The sequence below is a fragment of the Vitis vinifera genome, chromosome 19 (assembly GCF_030704535.1).
Source record: "Vitis vinifera cultivar Pinot Noir 40024 chromosome 19, ASM3070453v1".
In the NCBI taxonomy this organism is placed as follows: domain Eukaryota; kingdom Viridiplantae; phylum Streptophyta; class Magnoliopsida; order Vitales; family Vitaceae; genus Vitis; species Vitis vinifera.
This window is the reverse complement of record NC_081823.1, coordinates 11,772,222-11,787,220: the sequence shown is the minus strand read 5'-3', so window position 1 is coordinate 11,787,220 and position 14,999 is coordinate 11,772,222. Positions and strand designations below refer to the sequence as shown.

The window sequence follows — 14,999 nt, the reverse complement described above, 5'->3', positions numbered from 1 at the left end:
CAGTTGAATGCTTACAATGCAAAGGCTGGGATGTATACCTTGAAAGAAGATGATGATACGAAAGCAAAGTTGGCAGCTATGACAAGAAGATTGGAGGAGCTGGAGTTGAAAAGAATACATGAAGTGCAAGCTGTTGCTGAAGCACCAGTGCAAGTGAAGCTGTGTCCCAATTGTCAATCATATGAACATTTGGTGGAGGAATGCCCTGCAATTCCAACTGAAAGGGAAATGTTTAGAGATCAAGCAAATGTTGTTGGACAATTTAGGCCTAATAACAATGCGCCATATGGAAATACCTACAACTCAAGTTGGAGGAATCATCCAAATTTTTCATGGAAGGCCAGAGCAACTCAATACCAACAGCCGGATCCACCATCTCAGCAATCTTCAAGTATTGAACAAGCAATGGCTAATCTCAGCAAAGTAATGGGAGATTTTATTGAAAAGCAAGAAGCCACTAATGCTCGAGTCGATCAAAGAATTGATAGAGTGGAGAGTATGTTGAATAAAAGGATGGATGGAATGCAAAATGATATGAACCAAAAGTTTGATAACATCCAATATTCAATTTCAAGGCTTACAAATTTGAATACACTGCAAGAAAAGGGAAGATTTCCTTCTCAACCTCACCAAAATCCCAAAGGTGTCCATGAAGTGGAAAGCCAAGAGGGAGAATCATCACAGGTGAAAGATGTGAAAGCCTTGATCACTCTAAGGAGTGGTAAAAAAATTGAGCAGCCAACACCCAAGCCACATGTTGAGAAAGAAGAAGAGATAAAGAAAGGGAAGGAAATGGAAGATAAAGAGAGTGAGATCAGTGAAGAAAAGAAGAACTCTGATGCAACAATGAATGCAATTCCAGAGAAGGAGCTTCTGAAGGAAGAAATGCTGAAGAAATCAACTTCTCCACCTTTTCCTCAAGCATTACATGGGAAAAAGGGGGTTAGAAATGCAGCTGAAATCCTTGAAGTCTTGAGACAAGTGAAAGTTAATATTCCACTACTAGATATGATCAAACAAGTTCCAACGTATGCAAAATTCCTAAAGGACTTGTGTACTATCAAAAGAGGGTTGACTGTAAACAAGAAAGCCTTCTTGACTGAGGAAGTAAGTGCAATCTTACAGTGTAAGTCTCCTTTGAAGTACAAAGACTCTGGAAGTCCTACCATTTCAGTCATGATTGGAGGAAAGGTAGTGGAGAAAGCCTTGTTAGATTTGGGAGCAAGTGTGAATTTGCTTCCATATTCTGTCTACAAGCAATTGGGACTTGGAGAGTTGAAGCCAACAGCAATCACTCTATCTCTGGCAGATAGATCAGTGAAAATTCCAAGAGGGGTAATTGAGGATGTATTGGTTCAAGTGGATAATTTCTACTATCCAGTAGATTTTATTGTTCTTGATACAGATCCTACTGTAAAGGAAGCTAATTTAGTTCCTATCATCCTTGGAAGGCCATTTCTTGCAACTTCAAATGCAATCATCAACTGCAGGAATGGGCTTATGCAACTCACTTTTGGTAACATGACACTGGATCTCAATATTTTCTACATGTCTAAAAAGCAAATCACTCCGGAGGAAGAAGAAGGTCCAGAAGAGCTATGTATAATTGATTCTTTGGTAGAGGAGCACTGCAATCAACATATGCAAGAAAAGTTGAATGAAAGTCTTGAGGATATTGAGGAAGGTTTTTCTGAATCTCCTATTGGGCTTGCTACTCTACAAAGTTGGAGAAAGATAGAAGGAATTCTACCTTTGTTCAATAAGGAAGAGGAGGCAGCTGCTGAAAAAGAAATTCCAAAACTCAATCTGAAGCTTTTACCTGTGGAGCTGAAATATACATATCTTGAAGCAAATAATCAATGTCCTGTTGTGATATCTTCATCTCTGACTAGTCATCAAGAGAATTGTTTAATGGAAGTTCTCAAGAGGTGTAAGAAGGCAATAGGATGACAAATATCTGATTTGAAAGGCATTAGTCCTTTAGTTTGTACTCATCATATATATATGGAGGAGGAAGCAAAGTCAATTCATCAATTTCAAAGAAGGTTGAATCCTCATCTACAAGAGGTGGTACGAGCTGAGGTGTTGAAGCTACTTCAAGCAGGAATCATTTACCCTATATCTGATAGCCCTTGGGTGAGTCCTACTCAAGTAGTACCAAAGAAGTCAGGGATCACAGTGGTTCAGAATGAAAAAGGGGAAGAAATTACTACACGCCTCACTTCAGGTTGGAGGGTGTGTATTGATTATAGAAAGCTGAATGCTGTCACTAGGAAAGATCATTTTTCATTGCCATTTATTGATCAAGTGCTGGAGAGAGTCTCTGGACATCCATTCTATTGTTTCTTGGATGGGTATTCAGGGTATTTTCAGATTGAAATTGATTTGGCAGATCAAGAAAAGACCACTTTTACATGTCCATTTGGAACATATGCTTATAGAAGAATGCCTTTTGGTTTATGCAATGCACCTGCTACATTTCAAAGATGTATGTTGAGTATTTTCAGTGATATGGTGGAGCGAATTATGGAGGTTTTCATGGATGACATCACCGTATATGGATGTACATTTGAGGAATGCTTGGTTAATTTGGAAGCAGTTCTTCATAGATGCATTGAAAAAGACCTGGTGCTTAATTGGGAAAAATGCCATTTTATGGTACGTCAAGGAATTGTCCTTGGCCATATCATCTCTGAAAAAGGCATTGAAGTTGATAAAGCAAAGGTGGAGCTTATTGTCAAATTACCATCTCCAACAACTGTAAAAGGAGTAAGACAGTTCCTTGGCCATGCAGGGTTCTATAGGAGGTTTATAAAAGGTTTTTCAAGTCTTTCAAAACCTCTTTGTGAGCTGTTAGCTAAGGATGCTAAGTTTATATGGGATGAAAGGTGTCAGAATAGCTTTGATCAACTGAAGAAATTTTTAACAACAACTCCAATAGTGAGAGCCCCTAACTGGCAATTACCTTTTGAACTGATGTGTGATGCCAGTGACTTTGCTATAGGAGCTGTGCTTGGCCAAAGAGAATATGGGAAGCCCTATGTGATTTACTATGCAAGTAAAACACTAAATGAAGCTCAGAGGAACTACACAACTACAGAGAAAGAATTGTTAGCTGTGGTATTTGCTTTGGACAAATTTCGTGCTTATTTAGTGGGGTCTTTCATCATTGTCTTCACTGACCATTCAGCCTTGAAGTATTTATTGACAAAGCAAGATGCAAAAGCAAGGTTGATTAGATGGATTCTTTTGTTACAAGAATTCGATCTTCAAATCAAAGATAAGAAAGGAGTGGAGAATGTGGTAGCTGACCACTTCTCAAGGTTAGTTATAGCACATAACTCCCATCCCTTGCCTATCAATGATGATTTTCCTGAAGAATCACTCATGTTCCTAGTGAAAACTCCTTGGTATGCTCATATTGCTAATTATTTAGTAACTGGTGAAATTCCAAGTGAGTGGAATGCACAGGACAGGAAGCACTTCTTTGCCAAAATTCATTCTTATTATTGGGAAGAGCCCTTTCTCTTTAAGTATTGTGCATATCAGATTATTAGGAAGTGTGTCCCTGAAGATGAGTAGCAAGGGATTCTATCTCATTGTCATGAGAATGCATGTGGAGGCCACTTTGCTTCTCAGAAAACAACCATGAAGGTATTGCAATCAGGGTTTACTTGGTCATCTCTTTTCAAAGATGCCCACATCATGTGTAGGAATTGTGATAGATGCCAAAGGCTTGGAAAGCTAACAAAAAGAAATCAAATGCCTATGAACCCCATTCTGATAGTTGAGTTATTTGATGTATGGGGCATTGACTTCATAGGACCTTTCCCAATGTCTTTTGGTAATTCTTACATTTTGGTGGGGATGGATTATGTTTCTAAATGGGTTGAGGCAATCCCCTGTAAACAAAATGATCACAGGGTGGTTCTCAAGTTTCTTAAAGAGAACATTTTCTCAAGATTTGGGGTGCCCAAGGCCATAATCAGTGATGGAGGTGCTCATTTTTGCAACAAACCTTTTGAAGCTCTATTATCCAAGTATGGAGTGAAGCATAAGGTGGCTACAACTTATCATCCTCAGACTTCCGGGCAAGTTGAGCTAGCTAACAGGGAAATAAAGAACATCTTCATGATTCATTGTGGGCATATAGAACAGCTTATAAGACTATTCTTGGGATGTCTCCCTATCGTCTTGTCTATAGTAAAGCATGCCATCTCCCTGTGGAAGTTGAATACAAAGCTTGGTGGGCAGTTAAGAAGCTGAACATGGACTTGATCAAGGCAGGAGAAAAGAGATTTCTAGACCTTAATGAGATGGAGGAATTAAGAAATAATGCTTATATCAATTCCAAAGTTGCAAAACAGAGGATGAAGAAGTGGCATGATCAACTCATCTCCAACAAGGAATTTCAGGAAGGACAAAGAGTTTAGATGTATGACACAAGACTCCATATCTTTCTTGGGAAACTCAAGTCAAGGTGGATAGGCCCGTTCATTATTCACCGAGTATATTCCAATGGAGTGGTGGAATTATTGAATTCCAATGGCAAGGATAGCTTTAAAGTCAATGGATATCGTCTCAAGCCATTCTTGGAGCCATTCAAACCAGAAAAGGAGGAGATCAACCTCCTTGAACCTCAAAAAGCTTAAGTGAAAAAGGGTTTGCTGGACGTGGTTTTACCACAGTCCAAAATTTTTGTAAATTTTGTAAATTTTCAAGTTGTTTCCATACTTTTGATCTTAGTTTTTGATCTTAAATGATGTTTTTAGGTGTGTTTTAATTGTTTTGAATGATCCCAGGTGGAAGAAATTTCAAGGAAATTGAAAGAAAAAAAATTGGGTCGAAATCGGAGCCAAAACAGAGCAAAAACAGGGGAAAAACAGAGCTCTACGAAATTTCGCAGAGTGAAGGAAACTTCTGCGAAATGAGCATTTTGTTGCCAAACCATTCCGCAACACTGTAGAAGTCTCTGCGAGGGTATTTCGCAGCTGCGAAAGCAAATTTGGCACACGAGTGCCACTTCGCAGTACAGTAGCATCCATTTGGCAGCTGCGAAACGCATTGCGAAGTGGAAAAGCGTGATTTCGCACCAAAAGTCCCATTCCGCAGGGTATTTCGCAATTGCGAAAGTGGTTTTGGCACACAAGTGCCACTTTGCAGCACAAGAACTCTCATTTTGCAGCTGCGAAACTCACTGCGAAGTTGCTGCGAAAATGGCATTTTGCTACGAAATTGGGGTTTTGTTACGAAACTTAAACTGACCCTTAGGCTTCCGTTTTTCCTATTTATACCGGTCATTTAAGCTGCGAAAAGGGTTTCAAAAATCAGAGCGCCATTTTCGTAGACCTTTCATCTTCTTCCTTGAGCCACGCCGTCCGAGCCTCCTGTCATCTCCTCCGATCAGCAATGCCGGCCAAAGTTTGGTATCCCGAAATGGCACGAACACGAGGGGCTAAGTCTTCATCTCCTTCGAACCGCAAGAAGAGTCTGTGAAAGGAGCCAAGTCCAGGTTCTGCTCCAGAGCCTTCGCCGTCAAGGCCAAATCCTCCTCCGGTGAAGCCCGCGCCACCAAAGCCGCTGACAAGACGATACCTTACCAGGTCAGGAGGTCGGCCATTGCAGAAGAAACCCAGGGTGGAGAGCTCAGAACCCATCGATTTGACTGAGCAATCTCCAGAGCCTTCACCAATTCCATCACCGGTTCAAACTCCAGTGCCGTCTCCAGTTCCCTTGCCGAGTCCCCTACCAGTTCCATCGCCGGTACCATCTCCGGCGCCGCAAGAAAAATCTCAGGAGCCTCAAGCGCCACTTCCCGAGCCCCAAATTCAAGCTGAAACAGCTCTGGAAGAAGTAATCCAAAGGCCAATGCTACCTCAGCCCCCAATTGAGGGAAACTTGGATTGTAGAACACGGGCATTTCACTCCGAGCTTTGCTTCGACTTACTGGCATTCAGAGTGAGGCCAGAGCTTGCCCAATCATTCCAGCTGCTGAGGAGGTATCACATGGAGCAACTGCTAGCTCCAAGAGACTTTTTCTATCCCCGGATAGCCACGAATTTCTACCAATCCATGACAACCAAAGAGGTCAGAAATCCAACCTTGATTCATTTCACAATCGATGGGAGACATGGCATATTGGGAGCACGACATATTGCTGAAGCCTTGCAAATTCCCTTTGAGCCAACCCAATTCGATAATTTTAGAGCTTGGGCAAATCCTACTGAGCTAGAGGTGGTTCACACCCTTTCCAGATGAGCTGCAAATCGATCACATCTGCTGAGGGGGGAGCTTCCTCCAGTTATGTTTTTGATTGATGCCTTTTTGCGTCATAATATATACCCATTGCAACATTGGACCCAAAGAAGGGGAGTCCTCCTAGAAGCTCTTTACAAGATGTCAGAAGGATTTTTCATTGGGCCTCATCATCTGATCATGGCAGCCCTTCTCTATTTTGAAGAGAAGGTTCACAAAAAGAAGCTTCAGAGAGCAGATTGCATTCCCCTCCTCTTCCCAAGGCTGCTATGCCAAATTTTGGAGCATCTGGGATACCCCTCTGAGCCTCAGCTGGAGAGAAAGCGAATTTGCCGTGAGCTATTCACTCTTGATAAATGGAATAATATGACGACCTACAAAGTTGATCAGCTTGGGCAGCCTCAACCAGCTGCAAGGAGAGCCTCCCCAAGACATATACTTGAAGGTATAACAGTTGCTGCTCCTGCCATTCCTAGAGCTCCACCAGCTGCACCTGCTTCATCTCAGCCATCCACATCAGCTGAGCCGAGGATGGCCATTCCTATATCTGAATATCGAGAGTTGTGCCGTGCATTGGAGACACTTACAGCTTCTCAAAGCAATCTTGCTCAAGAGATGGCAGCCATCAGAGCATGCCAAGAGCAGATGTTAGCCACTTAGGCTCAACAAGCTGCCATCTTAAGGCAGCTCCAAGTCCATTTCGATCTGCCACAAGCTGTAGAGCCCTCCACTGATACTCCAACAGAGCCACACCCTCATCCTTCAGAGTCTCATCCTCCTGAGCCCTAAGCCCCAGCTGATGCACCTACTGAAGAGGTAGATCCTTCTGCCTAATCCCAGCACCACCCCACTCATTAGACTATATTAGATATCTAATATTTTTATGTATTTCGTTTTTTTTAGTTGAAAAGAAATCCCAGTATTTTGGTACTATATTTGGGATTCCTTGTGTTACTTGTCTTTTGCATTGTAATCAAATGAATTTAAAGTAATACAAGTTGAATATTTCTTGTTAAAAGTTAGCATTAAGTTATTCTTATTTCCTTTTCTCACATATTCTATTCTTTTTGAAACATGTGGTTTTCCCCAATCAATATTCGAATTTGATTTCAGCAAGGAGGTACCACTTCCTCCCTTTTATTACAGTCACTCAAATCACATTGAGGACAATGCTCAGTTCGGTTGGGGGGTATGAGAAAGGAAGTATTCTAAATCTTTTTGGTATTGCAATTATATTGGTTAATTAGTTGTAGTTTTTACTTTTTACTCTTGTTACTCTATTCTCCATGAATTTTGAGGAAAAATTTTCAAATTAAACCAAGAGAAATTGAACTGTTGTTTTTCACTTGACTTAGAGTATGGATTATGCTTACTAAAGTGGTTCAATTGTTGAAGCTTCTATTGAAATTGAAGTTAGTTCTTCCACTTTAAGCTATCCACACACTGTGCACATTAGTTTCCGATTATAAGATGAAAAGCTATTTCCCTCTTGACTTAGGACAATTTTGGGACTTGGTATATTTGACCTCATTTGATAAAAATTGAAACACCCTGCAAAAGGCCAATGAGCCTTTGAAATAAAGAAAGTTGTTTGCTTGCCTTGAAACCCGAGCAAGGTCTGAGGGGCATATGGTGAAAGCCTTTAAAGCCTGGTGCCCTAAGCCTTAATTGGTTGGGAGACACCGACCTCAATGCTCGTTATAAGGGTGAATAGGTAGAGTTAGCATATGGTAGATGCTTGGGTATTAGAAATTCATTCTTAAAAGTCCGGGGAAAAATCCGAGGAGTTAGTGGTTGAAAGATCCTTAAAACTTGGTGCCCTAAACCTTAATTGGTTGGGAGTCATCGATGGACCCCCATTACATGGACAAGTCAGAAAGAGTACCCCATAAAGCTACCTTGAAAAAAAAATAATAATAAAAATAAAAATAGATGATGAAAGTGTGTTCTTTTCTTATTGATTTTGGTCAGTTTGCTAAAGTGTTGAAAAGAGATAGGTTGGGGGGAGAGACTAGTTTAGCATATTATTATCGGAACCTAAGGAACCAATACACATAGATTTTTGTGGAAGATTAAAGTTTGATTCTTAGAAAGTGGAAATGATTTTAAAACTTCAGTTTGCATAACGCACTCCCTTGATTGACAGTGTTTAGCATAGGTGTTATGACTCTTGTTGAGATTTGGGTTTGTATTTCTTTAATGATTCATGTGAGAATTAGATCATCATGCCACTTGAGAATTATTTCCTTTCAGCATGATGTTGTAAATTTTAGATTAGTTTGCTATTTATTTTTATTTTTCTCTCCTATATTGCTAAGGGACTAGCAATATGTCGGTTGGGGGGAGTGGTTACTACTCAAAAAGTGCTATTTGATAGCCTATAATTAATCCTTTTAAACACTTTTGAGTAGTAGTTTAAGCCTTTTAACTCAATTGGCATGTTAAGGATCCTTTAAAGCAATTTTAATCACTTTGTGTAAGTTTTGGTGTTTTTGTTAGTATTTTGATCACCAAAGCAAGTCAAGTCTGAGGAGAGCTATGAGGAATCTTGGGCAAAGTTGAGAAGTCATTTGCCAAGAGTAAATCCGGATTGCAAGGAGAAAAAGTAAAGAGAATCTGCCATAAAGCATATTCTTGATGACAGTCGTAGCAGCCACTTTTGGAGCACTTTCTGAAGTCCAAATGATGCATGCTATATACCATTTCAAAGCTCAGGAAGTCAACAATCCAATGCTTCAAACGGTGTGCAATTCGGAGTTGAAACGAAAAAGTTGCAGCCATTACAAGCCAATCACTTCGAGCTGAAGGAAGCATTTTGCAAAGTGTTGCGAAATCACCCTTTTGTTGCGAAGTGATTTCGCAGCATTTTTGTACAGTAAGGTGTTTGTCCTTCTGACGATGCACGATTTATGCCGCGAGAAGGAAGCTAGGAACCTCAAGGTAGAAGCCAACTTCGCAGCCCTGTGAAGATAGCTTGGTGTTGCGAAATAATTTCGCAGCCCTCTTGAGTGTCTGCGAAATCTCGCAGACACCATTTTTCTCCTGCGAAATGGTTCCTGAAGCCTCCCGATATTTGCTACCGACATTGGGAGATATTTTCCATTAGATTTTTGTTGTCTAAATCCCAAAATACTCCTTGTAAACCACCAATTACATGATTCCTTAGTTTTTAAGTTAGTAAAAAGACTAAATATCTATGTAATAATTAGTTTTATATTATGTTCATATATATACCTCTCGAGAGCCTGTTCTCAGAGAGGAGTTCCTTCTGAAAAAGTTTGGGTAAGCAAGTAAAGTCTCTTTTCTTTCTACTGCCTTACCTTCTCACTTTGTATTTTTTACTTATTACTAAGTTATGAACTCTCTGAGGAGTTTTCCCCAGAGAATGAGTAACTAAACCTCTAATTCCTTGGAGCTAAGGTTGCCGGGGGAGGTTCCAAGTGCAAGAATGCAAAGCTTTGTGGTTTTAGCTAGTAATGAAGAGGAAGTGAAATCCTTCAATGATTTCTATGTTTTTAGTTAACTTAAAACACCTTGGAGTCACCTGGGCCAACACTTGGTAAGGCAAGTGATTTCCAACCATGGAAATGCACTAGTTTACCCCTTGCGAGCCTCTGGGAGGTGACTTCAAGGTAGGATTTTCTAGAATAGCCAACACTTGGTAAGCTTTTGGACTCCTAGGAGACATCCATTAGTTATCTCTTGCGAGCTTTTGACGGGTAATCCAAGGTTAAAGATCACCTTGAATGGTTAAGGCTTAGTGAGAGGCTTAAACCATTGCAAGTTGCATCAGTGAGAGAATTAAAGTGAAATCTAATTGAAGGAGTCTCTGTACATCACCGGTTAGAGAATTGACTATATGTTGAATCTCTAATGCGAGGAAATGAACCATCTAACCAAAGCCGTGTCTTTTGCATGAGGAACCACCCTAGTGAACCTAAATCTCTAAGGAATGCTTTTCTTCCTAAATTATTCCAAACTTCTGTTATGTTAGTTAGTTTAAGTCTAAACCTTTACCAATCAAAGTTTGTGTGTTACTTCTTAAGCTAACCTTGAAATGAAACAAGGCCAATTCACTTGGAATTGGTATCATTGATTGCTTGTTAATCATTCCCAGTGAACGATCCTAAAGCCACTATACTATAGTAGCTTTGTCTTTGCTACCCTAGTATATGGTGTTATAGGTTATAAATTTTGTTGATTACTCCCTCAATCAGGAGCACTAGCTGGATGCAAATCAGCTGAGACACCAATTGGGCATGAATCAATTGGCACAATGGATGAGGAAAGTAGGCTTTGATTGTAGGAGACCTTTGGTATGACTAATAAGTTGACCTCGATGATGATAACTGATAGTGTTAACATCTCCAAGCCTCCCTAATGATCCTACAAGCTTCTTTCCTTTAATGTCTAAGGAAGGAATAGTGTTTGTCTATAACACTCTAGCAATACCCTCCTGAACACTAAAAATGAATTGAACCAAATTTAAGAAGTCTTGAAATGGAATACCTACAAGACATCTGGCAAACCTCGGCTGAAGGTTCCAAAGAAGCACATCAATCTAATCTTACTCCTTAAGTCAATCTATCATACCAACCACCTTAGCCCTCCAATGACTAATAAATGAAGAAACAGATTCATTTAGCTTCTACTTAGTAGCCTCTAACTCTCTCCTAGAAACATCAATATTAGCACTAAAGACAACAACTTTTGCTTTTGTCATAGGGATGTTTAAGTAACACTCTCGACATCTTGCTTAGTAAAAAAAATAAAAAAATCAATATTGACACTAAAGGCAAACTGTGTCAAAAACTTATAGGCCACATCCTCCTAAGTGCAGAGTCTCGAAGGCTTAATTAATGCCAACCACCTATATGCTGCTCAACTAAGTGACATGGGGAAGAGAGCAACCAACTACATATCATCTAATTTGTGTGCTCTCATGACTATACTATAGAGCCTCAAATGAATCTTTGACCAACCCACTCCATTCTATCACTCAATGTTTGACATACGGAATTTGGCGAGTAAGCTTGATTGGAGCCAAAATATGTGCTCTAATGGCACATATTCTATATGATTTATACACCAAAGGACATTCAAATCACCCAACTTGACCTAAATCAATACTAAGGCCCTAGCCATGAGTTTAATTTGTACTTTGGAGACTTATCTTAGGTTCAAGGGAAGAAAAGGGTGCAAGTTGAATCATTTTAAATTTTAAAAGACTAAGAAAGGGTTAAATGAGAAAATAAGTGAGTCAAGACTCATGGACCATGAGGAAAGGCAAGACAAGAATATCATGAGTTTGGAAGATGATAAATGACTTGTGGACCCGCATATTTCATGTGTGTCCCCACTCGATCGGTGAGACTCGCTTTTTATTTGTGAAAAAATAATTTTTGGAAAAAGTTGGAGTCGCCACTTATTTTATTTTTATTTTAAAGGGAAAATAAAACAAGAAAGAAAAACCCTAAAATGTGACTCCATAATTTTTGGAAAAAGCATGTCTTTGAAAAACCCAAGTCTAAGTCCGGGGATCAGGTTTACTATTGGGAAGGTACCTTTAAAAGGTAGCACCCCTCTAAGCCCTCTGAAGGTCTCTACTGACAAAGTTAAGGGAAGTGTGGCCATTAATAAGTTAATTATGGATACCTAAGTAGGCTAGGTGATTTCAAATATTGCATGCCTAATAAGAAAACCAACCATAAGAGAGGGTCGAAGTGCAAACCTGAACGGCTTCTCAAGCGCTATCATAAAACATAGGAGATTAGTTTGGAAATATGACGCATTACATGTATTTTATCAAAGATGATCAAACAAGCATCAACACAATCAAATGTGGCATCAAACATGGTCATGGCTCATGATAACGTACACATTCATAGAATTTCAGAGTTGTAGGGTGGGAAGAGCGTACCTGATTTAGCGAGCATCCACACGTCTATGGGAAACAAGGATATCTCAACAATAAATATAAAGCGAATTCAAGTATTTCATCGAGAAGAATAAAAAATCAATCAGATATCAAGCAAACAATATTGAAGATAATATCATGAATGTCGGGCCCCCACCAAAGCCCTAATTAATTTCGCATGAGTTGATTCCATAAATTCCATGATTTGGAATTATGAAGTTTTATTCATGCTTGAGAAAATCGAGAAAACCATGAAAAATAAAAGAAAATAGTGAAAATGCATGCCCGAAGGAAAGTGGCAGCAAAAGATTATTGAAATCTAAATTTTATGCCTAGAAATCCCTAAGGATGGAATTTGAAGAAAATTGAAGTTGTTTTAATGAAAAAAAAAAGATTTTGAAATCCAAATTTAAAATGTATAAGATCACAAAAAGAAGAAAAAGAAACATTGGGAGTATGATGTGTGGCAAGGTGGCCGAGAGGGAGTGGAGCCTCAAAATTCGGGATAGAAGGACCCAATTCGTCGGCAGGATATTCAGTGGTCAAAAGCATTTCCATGTATAAGGTAACTTGGTTCGTGAGCTCAAATGGATTCTCCCCAACATTGATCAAACACGGAACATAAAATTCAAAATCCCCAATTTCTTTGTATTGACAGATTTCCTGCATTCTGTGTTAATTTCCCACCACCAAGATTTGATTCAATGGTTCTACTAGAATATGTACCCTTGTCGTTGCCATCACCAAGCAGACTCCTCATTGTTATTTTTCATCCATGATCTGACCGAATCTGTAAATGAATGATTTCCTTCACTTTGCGAAATTCCTTCACGCTGTCGCTGCTCTGTTCCTGCTGCATCCATGAGTCCTTGTTGGATGTTTCTATTCCGACTATTCTTTCCAATCTCTATAGCCAATGGTGCAATCCACTGGTCGTCAGATATTCCGTTTGAAGCTGGGGATTTTTCTTGTTCAAACCATCAGACTTGAAAACTGGATCACTTAAAAATGCTAGCTAGGTGCCGAGCCATTCCTCCATCTATCATGTTTTTTTTTTTTTTGCCTTTTTTATATAGCAATAAAAAAATGCTCTTCGAGGGATTACACTCCAGGTTCGAAAATGAAGATAATGTTTTAACGAGTTTAGTGATTACTCGCATGTGCCTTTCAGTAGAACAGCTGCATAGAACGGAATTTGAAGAAGTTTATCTGCAACATCTACCTCTGTCAATAGCACACCCTTAAGGATTTCTTCTTCCAGCCAGGACTAAAACTGTGCAAGAGCAGCTGCATCCCTTAGATGAGAATTGCGCATCCCTTCTAATTCAGCCTGATTTTTCACAGCCTTCGCCAGCAAAATAGGTGAAATCTTATAAACTCCAGTGGGCACCCCAGATTGACTATTGGCGACTCCATAGGCCTCAGACTTATTTTTCCTCTTATTATCAAGGCTCCCAGAATACTGGTCACAAGCAGCCTCGTAGGTGTTGACAATAGTAGCATTAACAGAAGACGTATCCAACCAGAGGTGTGCCCCTTTTGCTGCCAAATTCTTTATTTCAGCTAGAATGGATTCATATGGTCTCAACTCTATGCCTGCATTCTTCAAGTGATCCATCACTTCTGGGCTAACTTTAGAATCATCAATAAATAATTTTGCCCCATCAATCTCCACAATTAAGTATGCATACATAACAGGTGAGTTTGGAACATCATTTCCTCTCAAGTTTAACAGCCAAGAAACTTCATCAAGCATAGAAACAACAATAGCAGAACAACCAGCATCAATGAGTTCAGACCTCAAGGAAGACAATTTTGATGAGACATCTAAACCAGCATACGTCAGCTCATGCACTCTAATTGGTTTTCTTAGAGGCTCCGACCTTGATTCTTTCCATATTTCATCCACAAGATTTAAATCATATAGGTAAACCAATTCATGATTCTTCTTAGCAATGGCCTCTTTCAATTCCTCTGCAGCATCAGAAGAAAAAAGAAAAGGATCAATGCCAATTCTACAACCAGGATCCAAGACATCATTAAGCCATTCACTGGTTGTAGGAACTCCATAGTTACCAGCCCGCATAAGAATCCAATTAGAGCTTAACTGCTTCTCTGCCTGGAGAAAATAACGCCCATCTGTCCAAAGAGCTGCTTTATCCTTTGTGACAACAGCAATACCAGCACTGCCAGTAAACCCTGATATGTAGGCCCTCCTCATATAACGTTCAGCAATGAACTCACTCTAGAAGCCAAAATAGAAGTGCTTCAGAATTAAATATCCAGTTGACTCACCGACGACAAGTACTATGTGGTAAATGGAACCAAAGAACATGAATCCAGATAAACCTCCAAGTGGAACTGGAGGCTTAATTTGTTCCCTGGTGGGCGTCCTGGGAAGGGATAATATACGCATCAATTCCAATTCCGGGCTTCGAGAACAGCTCACACAGAGAACGAAGCTTCTCATCCTGCTCGGAATCGGCAGATTTCTTCCGAAACTGAGAAGAGGGTTTTGCGGTAATGGAAGCGCAGTTTCGAACAAGGAAAATAGGGCGGTTCTAGGATTTTGGGCAGAAACTGTGGGGACTCTTGAATTTGTAGAAAATGGGAAGCGAGTGAGAGAGGAAATGGAGACAACGGGGATGCATCTGAGAAGAACGAGGAGAGAAAACCGTTGAGAGGGTGAGAGGAGACATCAGTGATGATGCTGTTCATTGCTGGAAAGCTGGTCTTTTCAGTAGAGGCTATCATACTGTGGGCCACTGCCCGAATTCTTTTCAGCAAAAGCAGTTGCTTTCAAGACAGAAGTTGTTGCCAAAATCAT

The 14,999-nt window shown here is 39.9% G+C and overlaps 1 protein-coding gene and 1 pseudogene across 1 annotated transcript; one reads left to right on the top strand and one right to left on the bottom strand.

Moving 5' to 3' along the window:
- Nucleotides 1-506: 506 nt before the first annotated feature.
- Nucleotides 507-1,554, top strand: LOC132253323 (uncharacterized; the record flags this gene model as incomplete). The annotated part of the gene is made up of 2 exons (XM_059735076.1): nucleotides 507-808; nucleotides 884-1,554. Coding segments are annotated over exons 1-2 (966 nt in total), but the record flags the coding sequence as incomplete, so codon positions are not given.
- An 11,700-nt stretch (nucleotides 1,555-13,254) lies between these two features.
- Nucleotides 13,255-14,507, bottom strand: LOC100260102 (aminopeptidase P2-like; annotated as a pseudogene).
- Nucleotides 14,508-14,999: the final 492 nt, after the last annotated feature.